General features: G+C 36.1%; 1 protein-coding gene across 14 annotated transcripts in view; it reads right to left on the bottom strand.

Annotated features, from left to right (window-relative positions):
* Window positions 1-16383, bottom strand: part of CACNA2D1 (calcium voltage-gated channel auxiliary subunit alpha2delta 1) — a 524082-nt gene that overhangs the window by 406507 nt on the left and 101192 nt on the right. For all 14 annotated transcript variants that reach the window (XM_045166379.1, XM_045166383.1, XM_045166384.1 and 11 more), the window contains exon 2: window positions 2845-2926. In XM_045166379.1, coding sequence (XP_045022314.1) covers window positions 2845-2926 — 82 coding nt within the window. The remainder of the gene's footprint in view (window positions 1-2844; window positions 2927-16383) is intronic.

The following is a 16383-nucleotide window of genomic DNA, read 5'->3' as shown; positions in this document are numbered from 1 at the left end:
GATTAATAAAATAATGGGTGAAAAGAGCTCAGGACAGTACTTGAACTAATTTAGAAAGAAAAAAAAAATGTAGCCCTTCAGTTGTATTTAAAAGGTTCTAATATTATATTAAGAAAAAGTGTAATACATTTATCTCTTTATCCTAATTTTTTCCTCAATTATTTAATCTACTTTTGTGGATAATCATATGCAATTGAAGGACATATGTATTCTTCCAATACATTATTAGAAATGGAAAAATCCAATAAAAGATATCTTAGAAGTTGAAAGCATCAGGGAGAGCAGTTTTATGTAGGCCTATTCACTGTGATTTTTAACAGAAGTTAGGTAGTATCAGGGCTTCCCAGGAGGCACTAGTGGTAAAGAACCCTGCCAATGCATGAGGCTCAAGAAATATCGGTTCAATCCCTGGGTTGGAAAGACCCCCTGGACATGGGCATGGCAACCCACTCCATTATTCTGGCTTGGAGAATCCAATGGACAGAGAAGCCTGGCAGGGCACAGCCCATGGGCTCACAAAGAGTTAAACATGACTGAAGCTACTTAGCATGCATGCATGTGCAGGCAGGCACCTGGCAAAATCTCTAACTTTTAAAAGTTAAAGTACTGCCTTTATTCAATACTATTTATCGATCTTCTCTGAGCTAATATTTCATGATGCCATAAAGTAATCTTTATAAAATTGCAAAAATATCCTGTTTAGCTATGTTCACTCACTGAGGTTGAGCCTGCAGGTAAAAAGCAAGATGTGTCCTGTGAAGTCAGTAAAAACTAAATTTGGTAATTTTGGAAGATCCATCATTTTAAAATATTGAATTTCAACCCAGAAGCCTGCTAAATTCCTCTATTTATTCAACTTTTGTCCTCAGCATTCACCTAACACCCCCAGTCTCAGCACAAAGCTCACTCTCAACTCTGGTGTCCTTCAGCTAGTCTGTGCTTTGGGTTCCTGTGGCCAAAAAAAAATGCGCCTCTTTTGTCCCCATCACGTACCTTCTCTCTGGATGAAAGGGAAGAGGCATTTAGACTCATTCATTTACCTTCTTGTCCCCTAATACTTAAATTTCAATAGTAAAGTTTGCTCTTTCCCTCCCTGTTACATACATATAATTCTTTTATCTATATTTTCCCTGTGACTGTAATAAGGTACATGTCTTATAAAAGCAACATTGTAAGGATTTTCTTCCATCCTGTCAATTCTCTTTCGTTATCCTAATTCAGACAAGGCCATTTCTTCACTCATCAGTATTCACAATATTCTTAGTAACCCACACCTCATAAAGCATAATGGAAATGAGATGACACTTATTTTTTCCCTTATGGATTCATTGAAAACTGCAGATTTGGTGAGAGAGGGTCCACATATTAACACCAGAAGTAAAAAAGAGGTCAGCCAAGAAGCTGGTTTTTGAGGCTGGAGAAACACTGCAGGAAGTGAAGGAGAGCTCCCAAGAGCAGCTTATTTTTAATTTCATTTTGCCATGAAATCTTTAACCAGAATCTGTCAATTCTCATTTATTTTTTCTTATTCCACTAACACCATGACTTTCATAGAGGCTTACTTATTACCCTCCACACTTTCATATTTCAATTTATTCTCCCACAGAGAATCACTGCAGTTCCCAAATATCAGCTTACAATAGCTTTCAGGCATCTTTGCACCTTCAAAAATGGAGATTTTTCATTACTAGGTTGTCAGTTCTCTGAGGAGAGGAACTGTCTCCCCATAAACCCTTGGTAGCCTGCACAGTGCCTGGGATATAGCATGTGTTCGATAAGTATTCATTAGAATTAAGTGTGATAATTGTTATTAACAAAGAACACTTCTCATTTCAAAGCATATTCCTATGTCATCTCACAGATATTTAAGTTTACTCAAGATATTCAGTTTGAAAACTACAATTGTTTTACAAAGAAATTCTGGAATAATATATTGAAGTATATGCTTAGCATGTTTTCCTTATGAATTCCTAGTAATTCACAAGGTAACCAACCATGCATTCTAGTTTCCACCAGAAAGGAATATTCACATATAAAAAAAAAATACTCATATATCCATACATGAAACCACTTTTACACCATTTCACCTCATTGATCCCACTTTTTTGGAAACAAAAGACCTCACTGCATCACTAGGAACACAGATGAGATACTTTCAAATTGTTAGATTACTTACATTAAAATGGAAGCAGTGAGACTCCAAAGAAATGACATTTACTTTTTAATAAATCTTACAGAAGCTCTATATGCATATGCTCTTACCCAAGGAACATGATCTATTTAAGATGCCACACAAATGTTGCTATCATTTTTAAAAATCATTTTAGAGTGACATTCATAGCCATTTCATAATCATAAGAAAAACTATCTTTTATAAAAGTTTCTCTTTCTCTTGCACAAAAGTCTGTATTACCCATCTCAGTGATTTGCTCATGTCTTCAGGCATAGCTGTAAACACTGGAAACCACTTTTGAAAATAAAATCTACCCTCAAAGAATGAAGATATGTTCCCACTGAGGATATTCAAAGAATCCATCACAAGCCTTAAAGTAACCACTACATGTGAGATTCCAATATGCTCTGAAGGGTGAAGGAAACAGGATATCCTGATTTGAATTGTAGGAATGAATATATATCACGTGAACTCATGTAAGTGAGGGTTGTATATAAACACCTCGCTAACTATTAGGGATGGTAATAAGTAGCAATACCAAGAGTTTCTCTCAGAATTTCACTATCATAGTCCCATGAAAAATTATGTACTATTTAAAACACAGAAATAAGGTTTCTTAGAAAAATTGCACTCAAAGAAATGATTTGTAAGTTTGGAGGAACTTTACTCACATCGACAAGCTGATTGACTCCACTTGCTGTTTTTGCCAGGGTGACAAGGTCTTCTTGCATCTTATCCACCCATGACTTGATACTGCAGAAAGCAGAGGAAAGAATGTTCTATCAAATCTCTGGCAAAGTAAGGTCATAGACTGACATTTGATATGTACAGATTATCCACAGATAATTCTTAAATTACCTTTAAATATTTCTCCTCCCTCCTAGCTCCTACTATGCCTACACCTCCCCAGCCCACTTCTAAGTTATAAGACCAATGAACCTTTAAGGGCCAACCTCTTAGGATGCTAAAATATCAACAATTCAAACAGAGAGAAATTATAAATATATGCTTAATTTTTATGAAAATTCCATTAAAATAAGTTAATAAATGGAATATTCTAAACTAAACTTAATCTTTTGGCTTACAAGTCTTAAAGTGAAGTAACAGTCAGTTATGCCTGACTCTTGCAACCCCATGGACTGTAGCCTGCCAGGCTCCTCTGGCCATGGAATTCTCCAGGAAAGAATACTGGAGTGGGTAGCTGTTCCCTTTTCCAGGGGATCTTCCCAACCCAGGGATCAAACCCTGGGTATCCCACATTGCAGGTGGATTCTTTACCATCTGAGCCACCAGGACAGCTCAAGAATACCGGAGTGGGTAGTCTATCCCCTCTCCATGGATCTTCCTGACCTAGGAATTAAACTGGGGTCTCCTGAATTACAGGTGGATCCTTTACCAGCTGAGCTACCAATGAAGCCCAAGTCTTCTTAATATAATACTAAGGGTGTGATCAGAGAAGGCAATGGCACCCCACTCCAGTACTCTTGCCTGGAAAACCCCATGGACGGAGGAGCCTGGTAGGCTGCAGTCCATGGGGTCGCTGAGGGTCAGACACGACTGAGCGACTTCACTTTCACTTTTCACTTTCATGCATTGGAGAAGGAAATGGCAACCCACTCCAGTGTTCTTGCATGGAGAATCCCAGGGACGGGGGAGCCTGGCGGGCTCCCGTCTATGGGGTCACACAGAGTCGGACACAACTGAAGTGACTTAGCAGTAGCAAGGGTGTGATAAGTGAGTATTTGAAAAATTCAAGAAAATAATAAATATTTTAAATTTCTTACAATTCCAATGCCCAAGGATAGCCACTCTTAACATTTTGATGCATTCCCCTCCTAGTCTTTTAAAAGCATTTTGTATAGTTGAGCACATATTATGTAAAATTCATGTCTTTGACATCAGTCACTTGATACTCTTCCATGCCATTACAAGTATTTTATAAATACTGCATTTTAATGGCCACCTAATATTCCATTATATTTAAATCACTTAATACACTTGACCATACTCCTTTTTAGAATAAATAAATAAATATATAGCTAGAATGCCATCAGCTTTAACCACTAAAAGTTTCACTGCAACAAATATCTTAGTACATAAACCTTAAAAGCTTAGTCCTTAGCTAGACTCAGATTTGGAATTACTGGATCAAGGCTTAAGTTCTAAAGAAATGGTTTTGAGCATTAAAATTATGGCTGAAGGATCCAGTTCAAATCCTTTCCATGTACAGCTGAGCCTTGAACAATGTTGGGGGTTAAAAGTACCAAGCCCCCAGCAGTTGAAAACCCACAAATGACTTACAGTCATTCCTCCATATCCATTGGCTGACATCACAGATTCAGCGAATGACGGATCATGTAGTACTGTGCATTTACTGAAAATCAATCTACTATAAGTAGACCCACAAACTAAACCCATGTTGTTTGAGGGACAATTGCACATACTTTAGATTAATGTAACAGAGATCTTAAAATAGGAGGTATGGATGTCTAGAGATCTTAGAAAAATTCTAAACTGATGGTCGTATTTTTCCCGCTACTAGAGACTACCAAATGCCACACAATTTTCCCCACTCTAATAAATTAATTTGCAATCCCTTCATATATTTTACTTATTCATCCTCATGTTGCAAAAAGTGTGTATTCTTTTCTGACCATTCAAATAGAAATAAAACACTAATAAAAACAATAGACTATGTCGCTTATCTCTTCTACTCTTTGGATTTCATTGGCACTAAATGTATTCCCTCAATTTTTTTTTTGACTGACAGTGTTCTCTTTCCTTTTCCTTTTGACAGTGTGATCTAGTTTCATTATACTGAAATAGCAAATAATTCATACATTTAAAATGTAACCCTTAGATATGTTCATCTTAGAGTGAACATAAAATTTCAAGCGAATTTATTTGTGAAATAGAAACAGACTCACAGACATAGAGAATAGACTTGTGGTTGTGAAGGAGAAAGTGGGGTGGGAGAGGGAAGTATTGGTCGTTTGGGATTGGCAGATGTAAACTAGTACATACAGAACAGATAAGCAACAAGGTCCTACTGTAAAGCACAAGGAACTATATTCAACATCCAGTGACAAATCAAAATGAAAGAATATAAAAAGGAATATATATATATATGTATGTATGTGTGTGTGTGTGTATATATATCTGTGTGTGTGTGAGTGTGTGTGTGTGTGTATGCTTCCCTGGTGGCTTAGTTGGTAAAGAATCTGCCTGCAGTGTGGGAGACCAGGGTTCAATCCCTGGGTTGGGAAGATCCCCTGGAGGTGGGAATAGCTACCCACTCTAATATTCTTGTATTCTGGCCTGGAGGATTCCATGGACTGTGTAGTCCATGGGGTCGCAAAGAGTTGGACACGACTGGGCAACTTTCACTTTTCATATATTTTTATACACACACACACACGTATAACTGAGTCACTTTGCTATACACCAGAAATTACCACAACACTGTAAATCAACTTTATTTCATAACTCTTCTATCAGTAAACTAATTCCAGGACTGAAGCTGGTCTGCCCACAATAGCACTGACTGGGTCCCGTCAGCATTCACACCAAACTGAGCCTGCCCGCTCCTGACTACTAGCCTTCTCAATGGAATGACAAGGGGCGTGGCTTTGAAAATGTCTAAGAGTAGATATCATCTCTGCTGATTCCACCAGGAAACTCTAAATGTACGGATTCTTTAAAATGCTAGAGAATTAGCTCATCCGTGGATTGACTCTGTGGAAGAACAATAATCCTGGTCCCTCTCCCTGTTCTCCAGAAGTTTGTGAGTGGCTCTCAAACATTTCAGAAAAATTTCCCCTGAGGAAAATCACATTATTCATGATTAGTATCTAAAAGGCACTTATGCACATTTTCACTTAGGAAATAGAACGATGAAGAGTAACACTGAACCGCTGTCTTACTCTGACTGACCAACAATCTGAATCTAAAATGGTAGGCGGCTACACCGCCTCTATCAAGGGAACTGGTTCTCATTATTTCAAAGCCCAGCCCTGTTCACCGGTTTCACTGGCCTAGTTTCCACTCCTCCTAGAATGGAGTAGAAAAGTGCCGTTTTGAAAATAAACTTTGTATTTCACAAGTGGGAATCACAGGAATTTAACTTAGCATGTATGTCTTCTCCTTAGACAAAAATTTCAACAGAACTACAAGGTCATCAACTTTTTTCTGCTAATTTTGAATGGAACAGTATTAAAACTTAAATGTAGAAGTCTAACTTCTACTTGGGAAAGGGATTTAAGTTAGGTATATATAGAACATATAAAAGAATAATGAGCTGATTAACTAAAGAGGAACAAGGAAAATTGAAAATCAATCATGAAAAAGGATGGAATGCCTTAGAGGAAAACACAGAGGCTTGATTTACATGTGAAACAAAATAGGTGGTAAATGAAACACATAAAAACAAGGGGTACTTTTCACACAAATGAAAATAAGAAAGAATATTTATTGAATTATGCTATATGAGTATGATTTTAAACATGATTATCAAGAAACAAGACATAAATAAATGGAAAAAGGGTGTAAAATTAAGAAAAATTTATCGTTCCATTAAAATAAATGATGTACACCACATTATTAGAATAATATTATACTTTGTACTACTTAAAAGCTGGTGTATATATTTGAAAAATATTATAAACGCTAATAATTCTTACTACTCTATTAAGTAAGTATAAATGTAATCCACTTTTACATCAAGAACAAACAATTACAGTAGGGGATGGGTAGGAGAAAAAGATATAGATATCATCCTCTAAATTCAGAGAAACTATTTCATTTCTCCAAGCAATTACTCAACAAGTCCTAAAACCCAGAGAAAATGAATCACCTCTTCTCAAATATAATTCCCAACCTTGACAAATAGCGTTCCCAGCAAAAAAAGAAAAAAAAAAAAGTAAGAAGTGTTATACAAATCTTCAACTGGGAAACTGAGAGACAAAGACTATATATGTAAAAAACTTAACTCTAGAATTCTGATTTATGCTAAACTGATCCAAAACGTGCTTTCTATCTTGACACCTGAGTCTACTGTCACTGCCAGTGTTCACTGGGGTGAACCTGTTTTGGCTGAAAAGTAATTCAGGGCCTGTCCAATCTTCTCTGTCCCACTGACAAGCTGTCAACAACATTTTATAGGCGCAAAGATTTTTTATAGACATAAGGTGTTACCTGGCTTTTCTAAAATGTATAGGCACTTTGCTTTTCAAACCTGGAATTAGAAAATAATAATGGCTAGGATATAAGCAAAGATTTCATTGATCACAAGGGAAAATATTCACATGGGCAAATTCTCCATCAGTCTTTCCCTTTCTAGGGTAAACTGTCAAGCACATATGTATAATCACCAGGTCTCTCGCATTTCAGGCAGACTCTTTACCAGCTAAGCCAAAAGGGAAGCCCAAGAATACTGGAGTGAGTAGACTACCCCTTCTCCAGTGGATCTTCCCGACCCAGAAATCAAACTGGGGTCTCCTGCATTGCAGGCAGATTCTTTACCAACTGAGCCATCAGGAAAGCCTTGTATAATCACTAAGCACTATTAAATGTCTCCATAGAGAAAGTTACAGAAGACAGAGCCTTTTAAGATGATAAGAAACTAACATAGCACTCCATGAGGAAGAATGTGTTGTTTCTTCTCTGTCCACCCATATAAAACAACATTGTTGGAAAAGATACTAAAACCTGGAGGGGTAGAAATGAAAGATACATGTCTTACTATCTGGTTGAGCTTTAAACTGAGTCTGATAGGAAACAGGCAGAAGAGAAAAAGAAGAGGTAGAAGAGAAAAAGAATAAGGTGATGTAGGGGAGGAAAAAGTATCTTTTTCTTCTACCTTTCTAAATTCTTGGCTGAGAACCTTGCAACAAAAGACAGATTAATAAGTGAAATGCACACAAATTTATCTAATTTAAATTTTATATGACACGAGAGCCTTGATAAGGAAATGAAGATCCCCTCAAAAAATAGTTAAGCCTAATCAAAAAATGGTTAAGCATAATATCTTTATGCTAGATTTGATGAAAAGCAGAAAGATATGATAGAGATTTCCCTGGCAGTCTAATAGTTAGGATTCTGCGCTTTCACTGCCTAGGGCCCGGGTTCATTGACATGCCACGTGGGAAACTAAGATTCTACATAGCAGTGTGGCCAAAAAATTAATTTTAAAAAAAGATATCTGGGACAAAGAATATCAGCTAAGTATAGTAAACTGGGGAAAACAACACATTTCTATTTCTGCCCCATGTCTTAAAAGATAAGGATGCCCTTTTCTTCCAAGTACAGGGAAGACAACGTTCACCAGAAAGGAAGGTCAGGAGGTCCTTCCCAAACACACCACTTCCCAAACACCTTCAGCTTAAAATACTCAATAGGCCATGTAACCATATTTTGGGGTAGCATATACTCAATCCCATCAGTACAATATGAGAGGCCCTTAAAGTTTACCAGACAGTTGTGTGGGAGGGTGGATAGAGGAGGCTTTCTGCACTAGCTACTTAAATTAAGATATGAAATATAAGTGGAATTTGACAAAATCGAGAAGGGAAGGCAGTAACAACAAAGGCAGAGGGAATGTAAACCATGGCCTAGTCAGCAACCACAAGTAGCCTGTATAGCCAGAGTCCAAGGTTGGCTCAACAAATTATAGAAAGGAGGCAGGAATGGTCAGGAAGAAATTCAAGCAAATAGCTGCCAGACCCAGGGTCTTAAATTACATTCTAAAGCATTTAAACTGTATCCTCAAAATAAAGGAGAGATGATGGAAAATGTGAAGTTAGCAAGTAACAAGATCAATTAAGTATATAATGACATTATTAAATAATTCCTGTGACAGCCGAGTGGATGGTAGCTTAAAGAGAAAACAAAAAGTGAGGAGGGAAGGTCAAGACAAGACATAAGAAATGAGTAGTATTCAAAACAGCTCAGTATTAGCGAGAGTAGAGAGGGGAACAAAACGAAGACCAAGTAGGGACTTTCCCGGTCCAGTAGTTAGGGACACTGCACTTCCACTGCAGGGGGCACAGGCTCCATCCCTGGTCAGGGAATGAAGATCCTACATGCCAAGCCACGCCATGCCATAGGAGTGTCCAAAAATAGAGAGAGAGAGAAAGTAGAAGAAACCAGCTCAACAAAATTCTGAAGGATGGCCAACAGGATTTCAAGTCTTACTTGATTTAAATAGTGAATGCAGATGACTCATGGAATTTCTCAGCTACACGATGATAGTATAAGAGGAAGAACAAGTTAAAGGAATATTGATGAGTTTATTGCTATTGGTTGAGGTAGAGATATTTTTGAGATTGATGTATAGAAACTCAGTGGCAACTGAATATACATAGATTTGAAGCTCTCAGAAGTTTCCGTAGAATTCAAAGATCTGGTTGTTACAAAGTACAAAGGTAAGCTAATACATGATTCCCATAGGAGAGGTTTAGAGGGGGAAGAAAACACACGGGAGCTAGAACTCTGTAAATAACACTGAAAGAGGAGACTCAGCAATCTAAGTAGTGGCAAGAGAGAAGGGAATCCAAGAACAATGGTATCAAAAAAGTCAGGGAAGGGGAGACTTTCCAAAGAGAGTTACCAAATAAGATGAGAGAAATTTATCAATCTTATATGTGAGAAGAGTGAGAGAACAGTGTGCAACCTAGGAATAAATGGAGAACAAGCAGTTCAGTGCTCCTTTTCGTTTGTTTTCAGCCATGCCACACTGCATGTGAGATCTCAGTTCACTGACCAAGGATCGAACCAATGTCCCCCGCACGGGGACACAGAGTCTTAAACACTAGATTGCCACAAGAGACAAAGACATGGTTTCATGCAAAAGGAGAAGGCAAGGAGAAAAGGAGACATCAGAGAGAGATTTCAGGAGAGAACATGCAACTTACTGACAGGGCAAGGTTTCAAAAGACTCCAAATTCATTCAGCTTTTTCTTGCTCACTCCCTATATTCCAAATATGATGAGATGGTGGATGAGTAAAGAGATAAGCAGAACACAAGAGAAACTTAATCCATGGCTAGAAGGCGGGTTACTTCTTCCATGGAGACTGAAGGGAAAATGTAAAAGGTTTTAAGTAAATGGAAATAACTGTAATAACTAGAAAAAAAAAAAAACAGAACTGGAAACAAGTTCTATTTTTTTCTTTTTAATAACAGAAACAGAGACACAGTCCTCTGTTCAGAGAGAAGCAGGAGGTTTTAAGGTGGGGTAGTTTAAAAGTTGAAGGTTTAAAAAGAACAATAGCTGGAGAGTAAGGACCAGTCCTATACTGGAGGTCATCAGTTTTTAACAGTACTAATCAGCTTAACTGTGAATTTTTCTACCAGTACTAAGCTAAAGAGGGCAAGATGGGAAAAAAAAAAAAAAGCATTCAGATGACTATGCAGCAGATACCAGCAGATGGGGAAATAAAGGACTAGGAAAAATAAACTGAAGGACCTGAAAATTTTAAGATCTCTACTATTTCTAAATAACAAAGACCACCAAAAATAGTCATTAAATGTTATAGTATTATATTCATATACAATGCTTATTTTCTTAAACACTTTTCTTATGGAACCAAAAATACTATTACAGAAGTTATGAGAAAATGTGAAAATACTACATTACCAAATTTCAAATTTCTCATCATTTGGGACATTTTTAGACTAATAATCTCACAAAATAATATGTTAGAAGACTAAATGAAGAAAGTGGCCTGAACACAAATCTCACTTTAAGTCACCTGAAACAACATATAATTTCTAAAAAAAAAAATTCTTAAAATTACTGAAATAAAACAGATTGCTCTCAGAAAGCTTAAAAGTTTGCTTGAACATCTTTCTCTTAGAAATAAATACATATTATAATATCTGAGCAGTTCAAAAAAAGTTGAATCAATGTACATCTGGTTATATAGATACAGCAGAACTTGACTAATAGGTATAGTGTTTCCATGAGAAAATGCATGGGATTTTTCAAATTGTGATGTCAAGAACACACTTACTCTGCTTATTAGAAATGTAACCATGGCTTCAAGAGTCAAGTGGTAACAGAGGCTTCAAGGTAACAAGGATAGGACTAGAGCATGATCTAAGCAGGAGAGTGAGAATGCATGATATTTATAGAGGAAAATGGTGAGAAGTTCCAGAGACTGGGTATGTAGTCAACCACAGAATGTAACACAACTACTTTCTATCTCTCTGCTACCCCTGTCTCCCAATTTTCCAATGTTTTTTGAAACCCTGGGTTTTTCAAGCTTCTACAACCGTAAAAAGTCAAAATCTCATGACTTCAATTACCACCTTTACATATGTAATTTGAGCTCCAGTTCTGTCTTAACTATTTGCCAGATTACACCCTTTTGATTTTCCACCATTTTTTCCCCAAAAATCTATAAAATTGAACTCAAAATCTTTCCTCCAAATAGCACTAATCTTCCCACGCTCCTTCTACTTGTTGACCAGCCATATTCTCAGTCATCCATGTCCCTGCCATCAATTTCATCATCATATCCCCTCTTCAATCAATCCTTTGCATCTCAGTGTTTTTCCAACACACACTTGATAGCTAAATGCACTGAGATCTTTTTCTGCCAAAACTCTTGCCTAAGTATTTAACATTCTCTCTCAGTCATCAGAAAAACAGTGCTCACGTTTCACTGATGAGAAAACAAAGTTCAGAGAAATTTGAAATTTAACTGTTCAGCCTTCTAGCTTCTGCTTTTCTAAGCCATTTACTTAGACCAACCTCCCATATTTCCATGTGCGTAGACTGTCCTTTTTCACATTCTGCTTTTGCTCTATAACTTCTCCCTGAAATTAAGCCTCTACCATCATTGTGAATAAATTTCACAAATACTTTAATATCACCTTTCACAAACTCCCAAACTAAAAATATGCTTTGTGCTTCTTTTTCTGTAGACTCTCATGATTAGATATACTTCTATTCTCATTTGTCACTCAATTAATATTATACTGCCTTGCATATAGCAGGCACACATATATTTATTGAATAAATAGAAAAGTGTATTGAAATGAAATGTAATCGTAATGTTTTTTAAAATGTACAATTATCTTTACTTAATGCATACAGAGTAAGTGATTTATTTACTAAATTCCTTCTTCTCTCCAAAACTCACATGAGAAAAACATAATCTGCTGAATCCATGTTTCTATAAAAAGCACCCACTTTTCAACAAGTAGAAGAATTGTAAAATATGACTTAACAGTTTAAACAAATTTTTTTAAATCTCTAGCATGCATATAACTTATAATTCTAAATCTTTCAACTGGATATTAAATTTCATCAGAAAAAAATTAAGTCTTGTAATCCTTCTCTTAACTCTACAATAACTTATTACAAATTCAAATATCAGTATATGCTTCCAATTGTTTTATGATGTCTGCAGATCCAGTGTAATTTGGAAAGATTGCTAAAAATTGAGGCAAATATTTTATTGAATAGTTGAGATAATCTTTTATATCCTCTACTTCACTTTATTGTACACAAACAGCACAAATTCTGAAGGCAAATAATATAATCAAGTTTTCACTAAACTTGAGAAAAAAATACTAGTCATGCAATTAATATTGTTCCTTTTGAGATGACATTTGCCTGTCAGATGGCTTTCAAAAGAGTATTGCATAGTTCAGAAAACTTTATTTAAAAAAAAAAAAGAAAGAAAGAGTGAGATGGAAATTCATTTCATTTTGCATGCATTTGAGGAACATCAAATTCAGAACAGCACAAATTACACCCTGCTCCATCTATTGTAAAGTGTAGCAGTTGAGTACAAAGTGTCAAGTTTGTATAGTTATCTATTTAATTGTTTTAAATGCTACAGAGAGAATTTGCCTTTTTACTGGTTGGAATAATAAAGCCAAACTGATAGCTAAGAAATGTTGTAACAGGTCCTACAGAGGCTGACTGTCTTCCTTCCTACCCTCACATAGTAAGTCCTCAATTAAAAAAGAATGTGTGAACTTCCTGCTATTAGTAATAGAGTATTGAAACAGACAACTTTTTCCTACATCCATTCTGAATTATCCCACTAGTAATTATAGAGACGAGAGCAAAAAAGGAAGATATTGGTGTGTCCCACTTTATCCCCCCTCCCAACCCCCACTTCCCCCTTGGTAACCAGAAGTTTGGTTTCTACAAAAGAACCTACTGAATAGCACAGGAACTCTGCTCAATACTCTGTATGATCTATATGGGAAAAGACTCGTTAAAGAAGTGGATACATGTATATGTATAGCTGATTCACTTTGCTGTACAGCAAAAACTAAAACAAAATTATAAATCAACTATACTCCAATAAAAATTAATCTTTAAAAATCTTTTTAAGTTGTTGTAGATACACAGAAAATAAATGCAAAGAGAAGAGGGCTGGTACAGTATGAGACTGAGAGGAAGAGGAGGCAGGAGAGTGAGAAGCCCATGCCCTCTGGGGTCCTTGTCCTAAGGCAATTCTCAGCCTACGCTAATATTTTTAAGAAATAATTTTATTTTTAACCCAAGGCAATCAGAAACAATTCTGCCCTGTGGGCCTGGGAAAACATAAAAATATCACAAGGTCTAATAAACTGACCGTTTCAATTGTGTTGATATACAGCTTATTCATAAATTTGAAGTAATAAGACCATATATTTCAAAACTGTTCCACTTGCTATAAATATCCCACCAATGCCAAACTTTTCCCAGTTTTGTTATATAATAAAACACCCACAGTGTTCTCATAGTTGGATAAAAAATAACATAAGTAAGCCAAAGATTTAAATAGCCTACACATACTATTTTATTAAATATGCATTTCTTATAACATGGATAACTGTATTATGAAATACTATGTGTGTATGTGTGTGTGAAAGGAACACTTGGTATCTACATTAAACATAAAATTGCTTGTGAGATGCATGTCATGACAGGAACCTTAGTTCTTGAAATTATCCTCTATTTAAACCATTTTCAATAACACTGCTGCTCTGTTTTTAGAAAGCTGTTTAGACTTGTGAAATGTCTTACTATTTCATTTTTGTCTAGAGTCAATCCTGAAAGAAATGCAGAGAAGGATGTGATCGTGCTAATCAGAGTGGAAAACTAAAGTACTTGAGAATAGAAGCAAAAAGGTTTTAAAACTAAAAATGGATTCTTATGCTGTTGTGTTCCTCTGCCTTCATTTTCTGTTTGCTTTTCGCTGTTGTGTCTGTCTGTTTAATCTGCTTTACAAATATATATACTCATAATACAAATATATATACTATACATATTACTATATGTAATATATATCCTCTACATATATAATACAAATATATATACTCATAATTCTCAAAGACCAAAGTTTCTTCATGAGATCTACCTTTCCCACCATCTTGGGTTGATTTTTGTTTTATCCCAGCATTTTCATTGTTTCTTTATTTAGCTAATATTTTTGCCTCAGCCGCAGCAATGTGCTGCCAGCTTCCAAGACAACAAATAAGCAATACACTTCAGGGTTGATGTTAGTGTAGTTCCCTGGATTAGCTAGAGGGAAGAGGGTTCTCATACAAGGGATTTGCTCCCCGGAGGCCTGAAGAGCTTTGTTTTTTATGCTTCCACATCACCCTTAGTTACAACCTGCGGCATTGTCCCTCCAGCCTGGTGCCAAGGGAGGTGTCCCAAATGGCCACACAATCTGCTGGTGTTTCTATGAACCAAATGAGCTGAATTCCTAATTGCACATTATAAAACCTCCGTTCACTTTCTTGAGGATCTTCTCTTTCACTGTTTATCTATATTTTTTCTTAGGGATTGTAGATAGTTCACAAATTTCATTTTAGCATAATTCAAGCATGTAAAGATTATTTAATGTAATAATCAAATTATCCTCATTTCCTTTCTTCTCTGAATTATTTACTGCACATCCACAATATTTCCAATAAAGCAAAATCCTTAAATATTTATTATGTTCGGATTCTGACTTAAACAGCCCATCTACTTCCCTTCATAGATCGGTATTTGAAGTGAGGCCAGTTTAAGAGTTTCACAAACATGTCAGTTTTGTCATGTTATTAATCACATTTTCCACTAGCCTCAAATGACGTCTCTTTAGTCTCTTCAGTGCCTGAACATCATTTTTCAAGTCGATACTTCAGTTCCTTCTTCTGGGCAAGTCCTCAAGCCCTCCTAAGTTCCTAAAAATAAACATAGCCTGTCCTACAAAACATCATACACACTGATATACTGTCTTACGTTAGTATTATTTTTCCTCAACAATGCTTGATTTCCCTGAGTGGATGGGCCACAGCTTCTAGTTCTGTATTCAGAGAATATCTAGCACATTTCTGAACAGACAGCAAATGCTCAGTAGACAACAGATAGCATCTATCACACACCTATGTGCCAACAGCTGTTCTAAACACATTATGTGAACAAACTCTTTAGTTCTCACCAAAATTCTATGAGGCAGTTACTATTACAAATCACACTTTACAGACAAGGAAACTGAAGCATAGAGAGGTTATATTACCTGTCCATGGTCACAGAACTAGTAAGCGACAGAGCTGAGCCCTTTACCCTTAGAAGCCAATAGTCTACCATCTTAATAAATGCTAACCGATGTCATTTGAAACATGGATTGTTCTCATCTCTTATCTCACCAGGCAGTAGACTCTAATCCTCTTCTCATCCTAACTCACAAAAGTCTTATGCTTTCACTTTTATAGACATTCATAGGCCTAGGTTCTAAGTGTATTTCATTGATATAAATGGAGGAAATAACAATTACCAAAGTTTTATTTTTACACAGTAAGAAAAGAATTAGTTATATTTAGAAAATAACAATTTAAAACCTATAACTGAGAAAACCCAGGCATCTTCCTAAAAAGATATGGGTGACTATGTAACAATTTTTCCTCAAATTAAGTTTTATCCATATTATCAAATAAACAAGCATTAGTTGTTATATTTACAAAACCATGAATTTTGCTGCTTTCATTAACATAATATCATGGCTCCTCAGCATTAGGTACATAGCCAGACTCTTGTATTATACACAACACGCACAAAGATCTGACATGGAGTAGCAGGTCAGATGTAGAGTCAGCCCTGATGTGTTTTTAAATATAAAATATTCTAGAAGCAACATTACATCCTTCAACTATGAATGGAAAATAAGACTCTCGCAGCTGGCCTTCATTGTGTTCATACTGCAAGTTCAGATCACAA

The sequence above is a fragment of the Bubalus bubalis genome, chromosome 8 (genome assembly GCF_019923935.1).
Source record: "Bubalus bubalis isolate 160015118507 breed Murrah chromosome 8, NDDB_SH_1, whole genome shotgun sequence".
Taxonomy (NCBI): domain Eukaryota; kingdom Metazoa; phylum Chordata; class Mammalia; order Artiodactyla; family Bovidae; genus Bubalus; species Bubalus bubalis.
The sequence above is the reverse complement of the archived record's forward strand: the minus strand, read 5'-3'. Positions and strand labels throughout refer to the sequence as shown.